The 19,220-nt window shown below is 40.9% G+C and overlaps 1 protein-coding gene across 2 annotated transcripts in view; it reads left to right on the top strand.

Annotated features, from left to right (window-relative positions):
- The window catches only part of LOC120988767 (serotransferrin-A-like), a 136,692-nt gene extending 119,948 nt beyond the window's left edge, over positions 1 to 16,744 (top strand). For both annotated transcript variants that reach the window (XM_040416459.1, XM_040416458.1), the window contains exons 12-17: positions 4,097 to 4,279; positions 6,529 to 6,679; positions 7,469 to 7,551; positions 11,694 to 11,878; positions 15,826 to 16,015; positions 16,292 to 16,744. In XM_040416459.1, the coding sequence (XP_040272393.1) occupies positions 4,097 to 4,279; positions 6,529 to 6,679; positions 7,469 to 7,551; positions 11,694 to 11,878; positions 15,826 to 16,015; positions 16,292 to 16,350 (851 nt within the window). In that variant the 3' untranslated portion in view covers positions 16,351 to 16,744. The remainder of the gene's footprint in view (positions 1 to 4,096; positions 4,280 to 6,528; positions 6,680 to 7,468; positions 7,552 to 11,693; positions 11,879 to 15,825; positions 16,016 to 16,291) is intronic.
- The last annotated feature ends 2,476 nt before the right edge of the window (positions 16,745 to 19,220 follow it).

The raw sequence follows: 19,220 nt of genomic DNA, 5'->3' as shown, positions 1-19,220 counted from the left end.
GTATGGAATTAGAAGAATCTCCTGTACACTTCTTTCTTCTGTGCGAAAAATGACTCGCTGTGCGGATTTAGAAATCTACAGCATGTCAATTGTTTGTGCAACTTTCGGTACGGATTTCACCTTTTGGAAGGGTGAGATCTGCAGCAAAACCGCATCAAACCCACACCAAAAACCACAAGTAATAAATTTGTTTATTGATGAAAATATGCAGGGGTAAATCACGCCAGACGCGTTTCGGGGACTGCTTTCCCCTTCCTCAGTGGCTCTACCCCCATTAATTCATCATATCCTTTTATATTCCCTCCAGTAATCATCAAAAGCAGGACTGGAGCAAGGAATATTCCCTTAATGGAAACCTCTCTATTTGATGTTGGACACCTAAAACGAAGGGTATATACACATTTGTAGAAATATATATGGACAATTGCTCCAGTCCTGCTTTTGATGATTACTGGAGGGAATATAAAAGGATATGATGAATTAATGGGGGTAGAGCCACTGAGGAAGGGGAAAGCAGTCCCCGAAACGTGTCTGGCGTGATTTACCCCTGCATATTTTCATCTATTGGAAACATCGAGTTACATCTTTGTACGGACTTACCAAACTAAATCTGAGCGCTCCGAAGTCCTATATCTCCAGGATTGTCCATCTTCAATTTGGAGATGGCAGCTGAAAGTCTCTTCTCGCGACTCTTGACCCAGACCATGTGATAGCTAGCGGCAAGCGAGGACGCCGGTGAGTTATTGCAGAGTCTAATTTCTGCATTACTCGATCAACATAGTCCTAACTGGGCATTTCTGGACTAACCATCTTTCAAGTTGAATACTTGGACTTACTCTTAGGAACATATCACTATTTCATCTTTGTGAAAACGGCAACCCCAGAATCTAGAGGGGGATCTTTCCATCACACTATTTGGATTTTCCTTTCTCTACAGCCAATCAAGGGACTTTATATGCGATATAAAAGAGATTCATCGTGATCTAAACTCTCCCTCATAGCCCCCCTTTTTAGGCCTACTATTACTGGTATCCAGTATTATGTTTGTAACTATCGCCATAGGCATGAATCACTGAAGCCTCTGTGTTACTTATCTTTTGGATCCATTTAGAGTCTTGTAGTGTTTTATACTATTTTATTTGTATTTTTTTTTTTTTATTGAGACTATTCTTACGGATTACATATCCAATAAACTGTTATTGTTCCATATGGTACACATATATTTGAGTGCCAGTCTTATTTTACTCATTTTGTCAATTTGTTCCTTCTGAAAGGGTGATCAGTGTAGACTAGAGCACCTATTCCACACTGAGAAGGCAGTGAGCTATTCACACTAACAACATTCAATTTTATAATAACTCTGCATCAGCCATAATGGAGAATGGGATCTGGCTCAGCTCTTACACTGAGCCACAGAGCACGCCCCCTTAAGGCACGTCACTAGAGTCATGTCCCAACATGGGGGTGGGGGCTTGCTGTCTGTATTAGAACTAAACTAGAAGTAGGGCAGGACTAGCACTCATGACAGGAAAACCGCACAGTTTTGCTTCACAATATACTGTATATTAGTAATTTCTCTTAATTTTAGTTTCCTGGGCACTAAAATAATTTTTGTCCTGGTGGACAACCTCTTTAAGGCTTCATGCAACCACCATATATCTTTTGCCGTCCACAAACTGCTGATCAGCAAAATATGGATACCAGCCGTACGCATCCTGCAATTACCTCGGGCCCATTGTCAAATTGCCTATTCTTGTCTGTCGAATATCTTCAATATAAAAAGAATCTCCATATAAAAGAGAGGATCAAAAAAATATATATAAAATTATATGATCCTTCAGGCAGACATAATAGCCTCTAAGTTATTTTATCGAGTATCTTAATTTGATTTGTGCAAGTAGTGAAACAAAGGGACAATTGTCTATGCAAAAATATAAATGTAATTTATTATACACAATACAAACCAAGAATATAAAATCAATACAATTGCAAAGACAAATAATGAAGCTGTAAAATAATACCCAAAATATGCAACACTGTGGTGCTAGCCCAGCACTATCTCACCAGCACAGTACAACTTAAAGTTACTTATGACAACACCAATGCTATACTTTTAACAAGCAGACCAATAATTTATATACCAGGAGAAACTTAGGATCTTCTGTTTATCAAACAGGCTATAACAAAACACGGATTAATACAGGAAAAATAAATGTTATCCCTTGACTCTGTTTCTCTAGGACCAATCAAAAATATATGATATTAATATGACAAAATATCCAGCTCGGCAATCAGACTACGGAATATAACTTCCCAAGGGTTTAGTCCTCTTTCAAATAATGTCAGATCTTCCATTAGCAATATGCATCTTTGCTAAGAGAATAATCAGCATTATGGAGGCGCTTAACACTATATAGTCCCACAGTGGGGACTTTTGGCTATATACCGAGAGAAATATCTTATTAATATCACGAGCAATAAGCACAGTATACCTTACCGGGTCAAAGGTAGACAGAGTTTCAGATGGGACCAGTTCTCAAGAACCTTCTTAGTAGTCAAAAAATAATCCAAGTTTCTTTTGGTATATCTTTCTTGTGGTCAGTTTCCTTTGTGAGTTTTTCTTTTTGGTCTCTCTGACCCCTGATGCTCTGCACACGAGTAATTATTCCCCACCTTATCTAAGAATCATCCCCTTCTGGATTAGGGATTTCCAATCGGGTAAGGTGGGTGTATTCATATGCTAATAACACAATGATGTCATATTAACCCTTGACATGATATAAAACAAATGGTAAAATAATATAATATTGACCATCTGCCTCCAGATGGCACTGTTGTAACATCAGACTTTTAAGTGAAAACTTATATAATGTGGATTTATTTTATTATGTACCCTTTAACCTTTCTCAATGTATATCAAAGAGGAGGGATACCTCTCTGACATTCTGAAGTAATCTTTCCCAGACTTAGTGGAACCCATTTGATGGTTCCCATACCATCTTATTTATGGTCATATAAGAAATACAATGGGCCTTACACTCGCACTGTGGGTTTGTATATCTAACTGTCCAAACTATTGAGTAACGACGCCTGGAATAACATTAGCTTTTCTGAGAAACTTCCAACAGCAGAAAACCTTAGTGCTTTCTATACCTCCTGAGACTATATTCACTCAGTGAGATACACACGGCATAAAGTATACCTTAATATTTGGTCATAATATATATCAATATTGCATATTATACATGAATTTATTACACATAAATATATATAATACTTATGAATGTATGAATAGACATCACACACCAGATGTGTCTTAAGGATATAAATTCTTATCTTGTCATGGCTTAGCCATGAAACAAACATTGTTCCCTTTAGACAGACATGTCTTGAGAACTCCCTATAGATAAACCCATATCTCTTAGCAATAACTTTTAAAATACAATGTTCTTTATATTCATTATAACTCTTGTATAAACTGAACTTGCCATGAACTCATCTTGGCCTCTTCAGCCACATAACAGAACTTTGGTTCAAGCTGATTTCATTCTTAAAGGCAATGAGCATTCATTTTTACTATAATATCATCAGATAATACTGTACACTTATGAAAATGCACTACATGTCTTCAAAACGGACAACAATGGGACATGTTCTATTTTTTTGTGGGACAGACATGTGGACATATGGATGCAGATGACACACAGTGTGCTGTCCACATTTTTTGTGGCCCCATTGAAATGAAAGGGTCAGCATCCAATCTGGAGAAAAACGCAAACTGTACGCGGAAATTTTTTTAGGTTGTGTGCATGAAGCCTAATATTGCTGCGTTTTGACTGGCTCAATAGAAGCTTGTGTGAGCTCTTCTCCAGCCTTGTTCTAGAGATCGATGGGAGTCTCAGCACTCAGATCACGACTGATCAAAACCTTTGATATATCGCTATGACATCAAAAGTTTTTTATATCAGTCTTTTCACTAGAAATCATTTAACCTGGCTTTAGATTTTGTAACAATATGTTCTAACAGGCAGGGAAGCTTATATTTGATATAATTGACTTTCAAACATGGTACCTTACATGGTAAATCTCTTTCTAGGGTTTCCTTCGCTTTATGCATTGGCTGTTACAAAAAAAAACATGAAAGCCGTGACTCTTCCTGATCTGAGCGGGCGTCGCTCCTGCCATGGAAACATGTACAGTCCCGCAGGGTGGCTCCTGCTCTCCAGATACACTGTTCGGGCACCTGTGAATGAAACATGGAATTGTGACATTAATTCAGGTACTGGAACTGACTAAATAAGTAACATATCTAAGCCTTTAAATCCATCTATCCTTTTAGCTCTCAGCCGAGGGATATTCTGACCTATTCAAAGGAATAGGACTTTATTGTGATTGCTGGCTGTAGATGGAAATACAAGGTCCCAAATCCCCGGCAATAAAATCTTCCGACATCAGATGAGCAGGAGAAAAATGTCACTCTAAGATGAGGACTACTCTTCAACATAGGATAGGACTGTGATGGCTAACCTCCGGCACTCCAGCTGTGGTAAGACTACAACTCCCAAGATGTACACTTGGTTGGCTGTTCTCAGAACTCTTCAGAAATGAATGGAGCATGCTGGGAGTTGTAGTTTCACCACAGCTGGAGTGCCGGAGGTTAGTCATCACTCTGAGATAGGATGTGACGCCATAACATCTACTGCCCTAAGCCAGTACTGATGCTTTATCTTGTACGTGTCAGCATAACAAGTGAAAGTCAAATATGATACAATGCAAAGTAAGATAAGGTACGTCCACACAAGCAGTAAAGCTCTCTGTAAAAACCAAAACAGATTTTGTTGCTTACCTTAGGCAAAATTTGCACAGAATTTACAGCAAAATCTACGAGTTTGGCTGCAGATCTGCTGCAAATTTCACCTTCTTCATTGAAAGGGGTGAAATCCACTGCAGAAAACCTACCAAGAGGGCAATTTTATACTGCACTGTGTGCAGTGGCGTAACTAGAACTGACTGGGCTCCACAGCAAATTTTTCAACGCCCCCCCCCCCCAACCGTGCAACCTTCACTCCTGTGGCTAGTCAAGATTGTTCTCTCAGACCAGGCCCAGCAGCTGCTCTGTCCGTTTTCCTACAGTGTCGCTGCATATAATGTCATTGTATAAGGGCTCATGCACACGACTGTATGTATTTTGTGGTCCCCAAATACGGGTGATATCCGTGTGCATTCCGTATTTTGCAGGCTCCTAATAGAACAGTACTAGCCTTGTACGTAATATGGACAATAATAGGACATGTTCTATTTTTTTGCGTAACGGAAATACGGAAACAGAATGCACACGGAATAACTTCCGTTTTTTTTGCGGACCCATGGAAATGAATGGCTCCGCATACTGTCCGCCAAAAAAACTTACCGGACCTGGAAATAAAATACGTTCATGTGCATGACCCCTTATACTGTTGAGGGAACGCTTACAATAAAGTCTTTTAGTCCTGATCTTAGGTGGGCCCCTTCTGAGCAGCTGCTTCCCCTATAGCTACGCCCCTGACGGTGTGGATGAGATTTCTTCAGATCTTATCCACCTGATTGATACTTTAAAGCGCTTTGGACTTGCCAAACAAATCAGTGGCGGCAAATTTAAAATGTTTCTGTCCTATTTGAACATATTGCAAACACAACACAGAAGAAACTTCTCTGAGGCTACAAACATGGGGCATAAATATATCGAAGTCTCATCAGCAGGGCTTCACAACAGTTTTTACAACAGATATGTATAGTAGGATACAAGGATTTTTTGATATTCAGACTTCTTAATGCATACTTTGCTCTCTGATAAATTGCAGTTTGTGTCTTTAGTTCTGCAAATTTTAGGACATTTCAAATCTGCATCACAGTGCAGAACATCCAAAAGTCTGACCCATTCCTTGCATCACATGACACTTGCCCGTTGTAAAAAGGTGGTAAATGATGTCTTGTGGGTACTTTGATATACGTATTCTCAATGTTTGTAGCCGTTGAGAAATTTCTTCTGTGAACTGTTTGACTGTGGATCCTTGGGACTAGTTCCTGTTATGCTTCTCGTAGCTCCATTGAAAGACATCAACAGAGGACCTGTCACCACAAAATGTAATGCAATCTGCAGGCAGCATGTTATAGAGCAGAAGGAGCTGAGCAGATTGATGTATAGTTTTGAACACCTCCCCTGTGTACTGAGAGCTGTTCTGTTCACAGGGTGGGTCTTAAGTTAGAAAAAGCAGAGATATAAATGTATAAGTTACAAGTTTTACTGAATCTTTTCTCACAAAACTATATATCACTCTGCTCAGCTACTCCTGCTCTATAACATGGTGCCTGCAGATTGCAACTGCATTTTGCGATGACAGGTCCTTTTTAGGTACCCCTAACACTTTAGCAAATTAGTTAATTTTATAAATTATTTAATTTGTCAATTATTTAATTACTTTTTTTTTTTTTTTTTCTTCAGCTGCACACTGCAGTATTTCTGTTATTTGTTCTTTTTTCTTTTTTTAGCTTATGAAAGCTATTTCTGGAAGGGGTGCATGCCTGGAGGAGAACGTGGTTTATGCAAGGTGTGTGTGGGATGGGAAGAGGATGGGAAAGTCAATGGGAGATGTGCAGCCAATCACGATGAGCGTTATTATGGCAACATGGGCGCCCTAAGGTGAGTCAGGATAGAGAGAGAGAGAAGAGGAATGTCTAAGCACAAACGTTACTCCTTTACTTTACTCACCAATTCAATTATAATCACTTTACCTTTGTTGCCAAAGGTTTTTTTTTGATATCTTTCCTTGACAACTGGATTATCTAAGTGACATATGTGATGGATTTCATTTTCTTAAGATATATAAAATATATATGTGAAAATAGGCAAATTCATTCTTAAGCTAGACACCTGTGTTCAGACAACATAACAATAAACCTATTAAAGAACACTGGGGATGATGTATGAACAATGTCGTAAAATACATCAGTTCATAAGGTGGCAAAAAAGTCACAGGTGCAGCAAATTTACCAAAATGGTGCTGGCAAAAAAAATCACTTAATTGCTTGATCCTTACACTATTTTACCCCTTTTTCTACAAAATTTTTTGAACATATCAATAAATTTACCATTTATGCAACCTTTTTTTTTGCTAAATTTCTGATAGATTTCTTATGCCTTTTGCTTAGTAATTCTCCCTTATGTTCTTTGGTAGTAGTAAACAATCAGAACCCACTAGCATTGGTACTACTGTAAAACTCGACAGGATCTCCATCATTGCTTCACACAACAGAAACCTCTCCTGTCCTTCCTGTTTACAGTTACTGTATATTTCTTTTGCATGTAGTGGACATCAGCCAAGAATCATACATCCACAGTAAACAATTATCACAGTGAAATACTCCCTACACTCTCTACATATACTGTCAAAGCTGAACTTGAATTTAAATGATACTTTATTTATTTTAGGTGTTTGGTTGGGGATCCAGATGGACGCAGTTATGGAGATGTTGCATTTTTGGAGCATCACTCACTGCAAGAAAACATAGCATGTAAGAAATAGAATCTATTAGGAACTTACCTCCAGCCCTGAACAAGTTACAAAAATAATCAGAGATAGTTTTTTGTGAACCTGAATAAATATACAGTGATATCTTTTCAACAGAGCACTTTTTTATCCTGACCAGACTTAATGTGACAGATGATCAGTTCCACCATATACAGTGCATATCAGCTATCTTATTTGAGAAGATCTTCCCCGTAGAATACAAGTTTTTATGCATTTTTGGGTGGCCGTCATGATTCATTTTTAGAACTAATATCATAGTAACATAGTAACATAGTTCATAAGACTTAAAAAAGACTTCTGTCCATCCAGTTCAGCCTGTTATCCTGCAAGTTGATCCAGAGGAAGGCAAAAAAAACTGTGAGGTAGAAGCCAATTTTCCTCACTTTAGGGGAAGAAATTCCTTCCCGACTCCAATCAGGCAATCAGAATAACTCCCTGGATCAATGACCGATCTCTAGTAGCTATAGCCTGTAATATTATTACACTCCAGAAATACATCCAGGCCCCTCTTGAACTCTTTTAGTGAACTCACCATAACCACCTCCTCAGGCAGAGAGTTCCATAGTCTCACTGCTCTTACCGTAAAGAATCCTCTTCTATGTTTGTGTAGAAACCTTCTTTCCTCCAGATGCAGAGAATGTCTCCTCGTCACAGTCACAGTCCTGGGGATAAATAGATGATGGGAGAGATCTCTGTACTGACCCCTGATATAATTATACATAGTTATTAGATCTCCCCTCAGTCGTCTTTTTTCTAAAGTGAATAACCCTAATTTTGATAATCTTTCAGGGTACTGTTGTCCACCCATTCCAGTCATTACTTTAGTTGCCCTCCTCTGAACCATCTCCAATTCTGCTATGTCTGCCTTATTCACAGGAGCCCAGAACTGTACACAGTACACCATGTGTGGTCTGACTAATGATTTGTAAAGTGGCAGGACTATGTTCTCATCACGGGCATCTATGCCCCTTTTGATGCAATTCATTATCTTATTGGCCTTGGCAGCAGCTGCCTGACACTGGTTTCTACAGCTTAGTTTGCAGTTCACCAAAATTCTTAGGTCATTTTCCATGTCAGTGTTTCCTAGTGCTTTACCATTTAGTATGTACTGGTGACTTGCATTATTCCTTACCATGTGCATAACCTTACATTTGTCAGTGTTAAACCTCATCTGCCATTTCTCTGTCCAAGCCTCCAATCTATCCAGATCCCTCTGTAGTAGTATACTGTCCTCTTCGGTGTTAATTACTTTACACAGTTTAATGTCATCTGTAAACATTGATATTTTACTGTGCAAGCCTTCTACAAGATCATTAATAAATATATTAAAGAGAATAGGGCCCAATACTGACCCCTGTGGTACCCCACTAGTGATACCCCACTAACCTTTTATGTGGTACAGTGTGAAATGCTTTGGAGAAGTCCAGATATACGACATCCATTGATTCGCCACAGTCAAGTCTAGAACTTACCGTATTTTTTGCTTTATAAGATGCACCTGATTATAAGACGCACCAAGGTTTTTGAGGAGGAAAATAAGAAAAAATATATTTTGAACCAAAAGGTGTGCTTTTGGTGGATTTTGAACTAATGGTGGTCTGGGGATGACATTGTTATGGGGGACCAGTGGATTACGCACTGTTATGGGGGATCTGTGGATGACAATGTTATGGAGGATCTGTGGCTGACGCACTGTTATGGGGATCTGTGGGTGACGCACTATTATGCGGGACCTGTGGCTGACGCACTGTTATGGGGGATCTGTGGCTGACGCACTGTTATGGGGGATCTGTGGCTGACGCACTGTTATGGGGGATGTGTGCTGTGACACATATGGCCATGAGGGGGACCAGCATAAGATGCTATATGTGTGGATGACACACACATATAGCATCTTATGCTGGTCCCCCTCATGGCTCTATGTTTCACAGCATTACTTTATTAATATGTGTCCCATTACACTCTGCACACAGCAGTTACAGTTATGCGGGTGGGAGGAGGGGCAACTCGCGGCGGGGCCCGGTGCAGTCACTGTATTACACGAGGCCCCGCACACAGCAGTCTCTTTGTATGTAAAGTCTATTTCTTTAATGCTGAAGCAATCGCTCTCCTTTGATAAACTAGCCTAATCGCCTGAAACAGTACTCACTCTATGAATCATAGAAACATAGAATGTGTCGGCAGATAAGAACCATTTGGCCCATCTAGTCTGCCTGAATGCAGCAGTCCGGCCGGCGCGTGACGTCAGTCGCTCTCCTGCTTCATTAATGAAGTGGGAGGAGCGTGACTGACTGAGTGACATCACGCGCCAGCCGGACCGCTGCATTCATAGAGTGAGTACTGTTTCAGGCGATTAGGCTAGTTTATCAAAGGAGAGCGATTGCTTCAGCATGAAAGAAATAGACTTTACATACAAGAGACTGCTGTGCCCGGGGCCTGGTGTAATACAATGACTGCATCAGGACATGCCGCAAGTTGCCAGCCTCCAGCCCCTCCTCGCACCCTACATAACTGTAACTGATGCATCACTGGCCGCACTGTGCAGCATACCAGCCCGAGATACATCAGTGTCAGCCATGTAAAAATGACACCATCGCTTTGTAAGACACACTGCCATTTCCCCCCCACTTTTTTTTTGGGGGGGGGGGGGGGGAGTGCATCTTATAAAGCGAAAAATACGGTACCTCCTCATAGAAACTGATTAAATTAGTTTGACATGACCGATTCCTCATGAAGCCATGCTTATATGGCATTATTTGCTTATTTTCATTGAGGTACTCCAAGACAGCATCTCTTAGAAATCCTTCAAACAGTTTACCCGCAACAGGTGTTAAACTTACTGGCCTATAGTTTCCGGGCTCTGTTTTGACCCTTTTTGAATATTGGCACCACATTTTCTATGCGCCAATCCTGTGGAACACTCCCTGTCATTATAGAGTCCTTAAATATCAGAAACAAGTGTCTGGCTATGACATTACTTAATTCTCTTAGGACACAGGGGTGTATGCCATCTGGTCCGGCGATTTGTCTATTTTAACCTTTTTAAGACGCCGCTGTTTTTCTTCCTGGGTCAGACAGGGCAATTTTAATGGGGAATTTACTTTTACATTCTGCATTTCATCTGACAGTTTATTTTCTTCAGTGAATACAGTGGAGAGAAAAAATATTGAATAGCTTTGCTTTCTCTTCATCACTCTTTGCAACTCCCCCCTCATTACTCCGTAAAAGGCAGACACCTTCAGATTTATACTTTTTACCATCTATATAATTGAAGAACATTTTAGGGTTAGTTTTACTCTCTTTGGCAATTAATCTCTTGGTCTCTAGTTTTGCTGCTTTTACAGTATTTGTCTTTTACATATTCTATTTTTTTCCTGTTTTAGTGATTTAAATGCTTTCTTTTTGTCATTTATTGCTTTCTTTACAATTCTATTTATCCTTATTGTTTTTTTTCTTGTTCCTTAACCTTTTATTCCCATAAGGTATGTAAGTGTCACAATTAGATTTTAGGATGGTTTTAAAATTATCCCATTTTGTGGCTGTATTCTTATTTTTGAGGACTTTGTCCCAGTTAGTTAGGCCTATGGCCTCTCTTAGTTGGCTAAATTTAGCTTTTTTGTATGTTTGGTATTTTTGTTCCTTCCTGAAGAAACACTCTTTTGAATGACAATTGGAAGGTTATTACTTTATGGTCACTATTTCCCAGGTGTCCCCCAACCTGCACATCTGTTGTTCTGTCAGGTCTATTGGTTAATACTAAGTCCAGTGTGGCCTCTAGTCGGGTCCTGAACCAGTTGGGAAAGGTAATTGTCTTTGGTTATTGCCAAGAACCTGTTTCCTTTATGAAATGCACAGGTTTCAGTTTCCCAGTCTATATCTGGGTAGTTGAAGTCCCCTCATGGATGAGGGAATTGTGCTTGAGCCCTTTTACCAAGTCATGGTCACATTAAACTCCATACGCAATGTGTAGTATTAGGTATAGAGATCTTACAAACTTTTAATCTGAATTTGAAGCAGAAGTAAAGAAATATGAGTATTGTGTGTTTGAGAGATATTACCGTCTAATTTTGGATACAAAGTATGACTATTTGTTAGATGTCATATGTACTAAATATTTTTTCACAGATCTTGAGCGTTCTGGTTGGATTCATGGTCTTACCCCCTCAGACTTTCAGCTCTTGTGTCCAAATGGTGAAAGAGTTCCACTAACAGAATGGAAGCACTGTAACCTGGGAGTGATCCCACCAAGTATAGTGATGACACGTCCTATAATCACAGCTAAGATTTATGAGTTCTTAATGAAATCCCAGGTAAGTATGATAGTTCAAGGTGAAGAAATGGATGAATAAGGCCAATTTACTAAAGATAGCCACCAACAGGAGATTTGTGCAGATAGATCATGTTACTTTTAAAGGAATCTGCTGGCATGATCTTCTAAATATCCAATCTTATTGATGTGGCTGCGGAGGTGTGTGCTAGATGCTCATCCCCACCCTATCATTGAAGCAGTGTAGCAGATTAATTATTACAATCTTAAATTGAGAGAGGTTAGAAGTTTGATTTTCCAAATTTATTACAATAGCTTACAATCAGTGGCGTACCTGCAATGGAGGCAGACCAAATGACTACTACAGGTCTCAGCTCTGAACTCCTTCTCCACTTCCTGATATGAAAACACTGCATTTTCATTCAGCCACCACGAGAGGGAGCTTAGTGCCAACAGATTCTTACATCTTCCATTTCAGTCAATTGCATCTGCATAAAATCCTATGCTCTAAGCTCTGCCTAATGGTGGCTGCACGGAGACAGTTTTGTAATAGAAGGGAATCAGTGATTTATCAATGTATTTATTATGCCACTTGTCTAGTATAAATACATTGAGAAATATGGTGTTTAGAATGAGTGCCATATTTATTAAACCCTTGATATATACGGGACTGAGAATGCCTTTGTGTATTTAAATTAATATTTAACTTTTATTTGTGTCTTCTAAAATATATGAGACAGTAGATTGTAGTAGAATCCTGCACTATAAAAGGGAGGGAGCACACAGGGTTTATAGTTGCAGATTAGACCTAGTTAGTTACCTAGTATGTTGGGGGAATATTGGGGAGGAGCCTACTAATGAGGACAGTATCTCACCCTAAGTGCTCACCCTACTTGGCCTAGTCTACTGAGTGTAAATACCTCAGTGGCTGTAGTCGGGGCACTCGTCCTTAGAATGACGACCCCCAGCCTCAGGAACCTCGGGCCTGTGCTATGAAGCCCTATGCTCTTACCTCCCTAGTAGATATCTACTAGGGAGGTAAGAGCATAGGGCTTCATAGCACAGGCCCGAGGTTCCTGAGGCTGGGGGTCGTCCTTCTAAGGACGAGTGCCCCGACTACAGCCACTGAGGTATTTACACTCAGTAGACTAGGCCAAGTAGGGTGAGCACTTAGGGTGAGATACTGTCCTCATTAGTAGGCTCCTCCCCAATATTCCCCCAACATACTAGGTAACTAACTAGGTATTATCTGCAACTATAGACCCTGTGTGCTCCCTCCCTTTTATAGTGCAGGATTCTACTACACTCTACTGTCTCATATATTTTAGAAGACACAAATAAAAGTTAAATATTAATTTAAATACACAAAGGCATTCTCAGTCCCGTATATATCTAGTTGAGACCACTGAGATTATACAATAGGAGGTCCAATAACTGCAGATCCCTATTATAAATACATTAAATATTTATTAAACCCTTGTTCCATTTTTTCTGAAGTTGGATAAAGTGGGTGAGGCGAAGGGTGACTTTCTTACGTTTTTGGAGTACTTCTGCTTAATAAATTGGGAGTGTTGTGCTTTGCTTTCCGCATTGCCTGGGGGTAATTGATGGAAGCCTATTAGTAAACTAGGTGGGGCATTGGGGGCCCATACTGTTTTTCTATGGGCCCCTATGAAATCTGTGTATGCTAGTGTTTACAATGTATGACAGACATGTTAGACATTCTTGTCTTTTTTTTCCCCCATTAGATTTTTATTAAGTTTTCAAACAGTAGAACTGAGAGATTTTCCATACTGGTAACAGTCTGGAGAAACAATATGCAGTGTGGGTTAAAAGTCCCAGGACACCCTTTTATTTCAGAAATGAAAGGGAAAATGAATCTACTAATTAATTGTGTGATGAGGCAAACTCGCCTATTTTATTCTCAACATGATGAACTCTTGCGTCCACTTCATGAACAGCAGATGTTACAGGATTAATGACATGCGCCACACTCATTTGCAAGAAATGACGTACAGCAGGAGTACTCAACCTGCGGCCCTCCAGCTGTTGTAACACTACAACTCCCAACCATGCCCTTCTGTAGGCTGTCCGGGAATTATGGGAGTTGTGGTGTTGCAACAGTTGGAGGGCCGCAGGTTGAGCATGCCTGGCGTAGAGTTTGTAACATTTTATTTGGTGATCGCAGTCTCTGCCACAGGACTATCATCAAATAGACTACAGACCCACTATAAATATGTGGTGTGGCAATGTCTCTCGCACCCTCTGAGTCTTCTGTGTAATCAGCCAGTGTAGGCCTCTATTTAACTGGGCCTCTAGAAAAAGGGGAGCTGGAGAGAGAATGTTGTTCACCACCAGGGGCAGACTGGCCATATACCCTACAGGGAAAGCCCTCCTTATGGCCACTAACCAGGTATATAAAGATCTGATGTTTTTAGCATTAATTAATATAGGAGCATCAGGCACTTATGCATCTACCTACATGTGTTAGTGCTTTCCTATTTGTATTGCCCCACCTTCTGTCAATTTGGACCCACCTACAACATGGGGCCACTTTAAGTTCCCAGTCCGCTCATGCTCACCACCATGCGCGTTCCCCATATTGTCAACAGTCTATGGTGCGACACTTATTGCCGAGTCTGAGGACAGTGAGGCCGGAGTTAAAGGGAGTCTGTCACCACATTTGAGCCTATTAGACAGATCCAATAGCGTTATATGTGCCACCCAGAAGTTTAAAACGGTACCTTTGTTGCATATACCGGAGTCTTGTTTCAGCCAAAAATGAACTTTGTAGGTTCTATAAATGCGCCCTCTCAAGTGCCCAGGGCGGCGTCTCAATCTTCCGAGCCCAAGACCGGACCTCCCCAACGGCTCCTAACCCCGCCCTCCGTGTGCCTCTGCCCGCCCGTTTACGCTCCTCCTCTCTCCTTTTCCACTGCGCCGCAGGAGAGAGGAGGAGCGTAAACGGGCGGGCAGAGGCACACGGAGGGCGGGGTTATGAGCCGTTGGGGAGGTCGGGTCTTGGGCTCGGAAGATTGAGACGCCGCCCTGGGCACTTGAGAGGGCGCATTTACAGAACCTACAAAGTTCATTTTTGGCTGAAACAAGACTCCGGTATATACAACAAAGGTACCGTTTTAAACTTCTGGGTGGCACATATAACGCTATTGGATCTGTCTAATAGGCTCAAATGTGGTGACAGACTCCCTTTAAGCAGGGAAAGGATCCAAAGTGGTGCCTTAGTGGAGGAGGAGGCGAGTCCCATTCAATCCATCCGACACTAGGTAGCAGCTCTGAAGGGAGGGAGCTAGCTTGTGAGTTGGCTCCATCTTTGTATTGCATGTTAGGTATGTCTTGCATGTCCCGGCATGTTAGGTATCAGGAGTGCTGTTAGGAGAGCAAAAATTGTGGCATATGCTGGGGTATAGTCACTTTTTGTACAGTAGCAGTGCGGAGCAGTCAGTTCAAACATCCATATAGCTCAACAAGTCCACACTTTTGTCTAACTTCATGCCACCTCTTGGATGGCTTACTTAGACCAATTTTGGCACAATGTGATAGAAGTAAAAAACGTTTTTTTGTCGCAGATTTACTAAATCTCTCCCACTGTACTTGATGTTCCATTGAGCTAAACAACAGATTTATGGGCGTGTCAGGGAAATCAGTCCCATTGCAGTTCTGTCACACTCAATGTTTTACAAAAATATTTTAAAGGCTTTAACCAGGATGAGAAAAAACATGGCTGCTTTCTTCCAGAAACAGCCCCACATCTGTCCATCGTTTGTGTCTGGTATTACTGCTTAGCTCCATTGAAGTGAATTGGGGCTGAGCTGCAATACCACACACAACCGTGTAGTGCTGTTTTTGGAAGAAGTCAGCCATGTGTTCTGATCCTAGACAACCACTTTAAGTAATGTAGCTTCCATATGCTCACAATTGGGGTTTACATTAAATGTTGCTTCTGTCTTTTATCTAACATCTCATTCTTAGGAATATTTGGGACCAAGCAAAGACTCCACTTTTCGGCTTTTCCAATCAGTGCAAAAGTATGGAGAGGGTGATCTGCTATTCAAGGATTCAACAGCTTGTCTTCTCCCAACTGGGCACTATGGACTTCAGGACATATTAGGAGACAGTTTCATGCAGCTTGCAGACTCAGTGTTTAACTGTACGCACGCAGGTATGTAGCAAATATTTCACATTTAGTTAATTTAATTTGCAACAATTCATATATTCTAAGTGCAATGAAAACAGCTAGCGGTTTATTTTTATACCGTTATTCGGCTATATAATATCCTGTGCACAAACATTGCTGTGAATTCTTTATAAGCACCTAGTGCTCTGTATATTCGTTCATCTACTTATTAATATTATTTTCAGTCTGTAATGTACACATTAAATTTGATCTGCAAATATTTCTTCTTAGTACCTATACATTTATTGATTTCTTTTCTAGGTATCTTAGATTTCTGCACTTCAGATATCTGCACAGAAAAGAAGAAGCAACTTTTATAACTTATTAGCAAAACAGACATTATGGGGATGATTTACTAATACTGTCTAAGATGTAGATTGTGTGACTGTAGACTGAACAGATTGAAAAATGTGCACAGTGCTGGATGATAGACTAGAAAGCCTAAAGGTGCCCTAAGTTTATACCACATATTAGTTGCTTTTGGCAGTTTTGCATCTTAAAGGGAATCTGTCAGCAGTTTTAATAATACTAAACTGCATTAGGTAGGGGCTGGGGAGAGTAGTACAAACAAACCTTTTTTGAAGCTTTAATCATCAGGAGTAGTGTGAATATGAAGCATCCATCCTAAAGACTAGTGTTGATCACGAATATTCAAATTGCTAATTTTTATCGCGAATATCGACACTTCAAGAATTCACGAATATTTCGAATATAGTGATATATATTCGTATATTTTTTTTAAATCAGTACACATGATCCCTCCCTGCTTCTAGCTCGTGGGCCAATCAGAAGGCTGCAATAGCTTTGACTTTAGGAGTAGTGTTGATTGCGAATTTTCGTAATGCGAATTTTTATCGCAAATTTTTCAATTGCTGATTTCCGCAATCAAGAAAATAATGACTGGAGATAACGAATTCTCGAATATTTGCCAAATATCACAAATTCGAATATTGCCCCTGCCGCTCATCACTACTGAAGACCACTACTACTGTCATTTGGGGAAGGGATATTATGCAACTACATTCAGAAAGCAGTTTACAATGAAGCTCCGCCTTCACTGAACTAGCAGAATCTGCCAGAATAAAAGTTCATATTCACGCTACTCCTGATAATAAAAACTCCACAAAAAGTATGGTTTTTTTTCTGCTCTCCCCAGCCCCTACCTAGTATTGACAGTAGTTTATCATGGTCAAAACTGCTGACAGATTACTTTTAAGCCATGACCTATTCTGCCAAGATATGCCCTGTTCCTGATAAACCATGCCCACATGATGAGTGAGGTACAAAATTACTAAATATGTCATATGGCACATGCTGCAGGCTGTCCGCACCAGTATGTCCGTTCTGTAGCCCCACAAAAAATAGAACACGTCCTATTGTTGTCCAAGAATAGGCATTGTTACAATGGATCCGCAAAAAAACTAAACGGATGACATATGGACGTCATCCTTTTTTTTTTGTGGACCCCAAAACACATACGGTTGTGTGCATGTAGCCTAAATCTGACTCAGTGTCTTAATTCCACTACACAATTCTCGGCACCTGGCATGGTCTTCACCTTAAATACTTTTTCTGGTGGTGTCCTAGTCTCTCCAATTTCTTACATATATTGCTATAATGTACCTAGAAATTCTTTTTTATAGGCGCATTATAATAAGGGAAAACGCATATGGCAAAAGGCAGGCAAGTTTCTCTGAGAGGAATGCTCACAGACACATGGAGATTCAATATTGGCCCATACTAGGCTATGGGTTCAATAATATGGCTGTGTGCATGAAGCCTAAAGTTGTCCTTAGGCCTCATGCACACGACCGTTTTTTTTTTGCGGTCCGCAAAAATGGGTTCCGTAGGTCCGTGATCCGTGTCCGTTTTTTCTTCCGTGGGTCTTCCTTGATTTTTGGAGGATCCACAGACATGAAGGAAAAAGTCGTTTTGGTGTCCGCCACGCCGTGCGGAGCCAAACGGATCCGTCCTGACTTACAATGCAAGTCAATGGGGACAGATCTGTTTGACGTTGACACAATATGGTGCAATTGCAAACGGATCCGTCCCCCATTGAATTTCAATGTAAAGTCAGGAGTCCCTATTATACCATCGGATCGGAGTTTTCTCAAATCCGATAGTATATTTTAACTTGAAGCGTCCCCATCACCATGGGAACGCCTCTATGTTAAAATATACCATCGGATTTGAGTTATATCGTGAAAACTCAGATCCGACAGTATATTCTAACACAGAGGCGTTCCCATAGTGATGGGGACGCTTCAAGTTAGAATATACTAAGAACTGTGTACATGACTGCCCTCTGCTGCCTGGCAGCACCCGATCTCTTACAGGGGGCTGTGATCCACACAATTAACCCCTCAGTTGCCACACCTGAGGGGTTAATTGTGCGTATCATAGCCCCCTGTAAGAGATCAGGTGCTGACAGGCAGGAGGGGGCAGACCCCCCTCCTTCCCCAGTTTTAAATTCATTGGTGGCCAGTGCGGCCCCCGTCCTCCCTCCCTCCCCTGTATTACATTCATTGGTGGCCAGTGCGGCCCACCCTCCCTCCCTCCCTCCCCTGTATTACATTCATTGGTGGCCAGTGCGGCCCCCCCAGTATTATATTCATTGGTGGCCAGTGCGGCCCCCCCTCCTAATTAAAATCCCCCCCCCATCATTGGTGGCAGCGGAGAGTTCCGATCGGAGTCCCAGTTTAATCGCTGGGGCTCCGATTGGTAACCATGGCAACCAGGACGCTACTGCAGTCCTGGCTGCCATGGTTACTTAGCAATTTTAGAAGCATTATACTTACCTTCGCTGTCTGTGGCCAGCTGGGCGCTCCTCCTACTGGTAAGTGACAGGTCTGTGAAAGTCAATGGGTCCGCAGAAAATCACGGAAAACTGAACAACGGACACGGATGCACGCAACGGTCGTGTGCATGAGGCCTTAGTGAGTAGATATTTGTGCAGCCCTTTCCAGCTCTGTGTATAGTTACTAATCAGTCACGTCAATGTAACTTTCAGTGAGGTTATGTAAATGTCAATTTACAACTGTTATATTACCGGTACATTTTTCATAAAACAGCTTTTAACCTACTTCACATTACAATGCAGCATAGTCAGCCCAGCTGCTATATGCTTTGTGTTATACCAATGTAACATTCTGAATATAGTTATATACATTGTGATTTGATATTGTTACAT

Source organism: Bufo bufo, chromosome 2, assembly GCF_905171765.1.
Source record: "Bufo bufo chromosome 2, aBufBuf1.1, whole genome shotgun sequence".
Taxonomy (NCBI): Eukaryota; Metazoa; Chordata; class Amphibia; order Anura; family Bufonidae; genus Bufo; species Bufo bufo.
The sequence above is the reverse complement of the archived record's forward strand: the minus strand, read 5'-3'. Positions and strand labels throughout refer to the sequence as shown.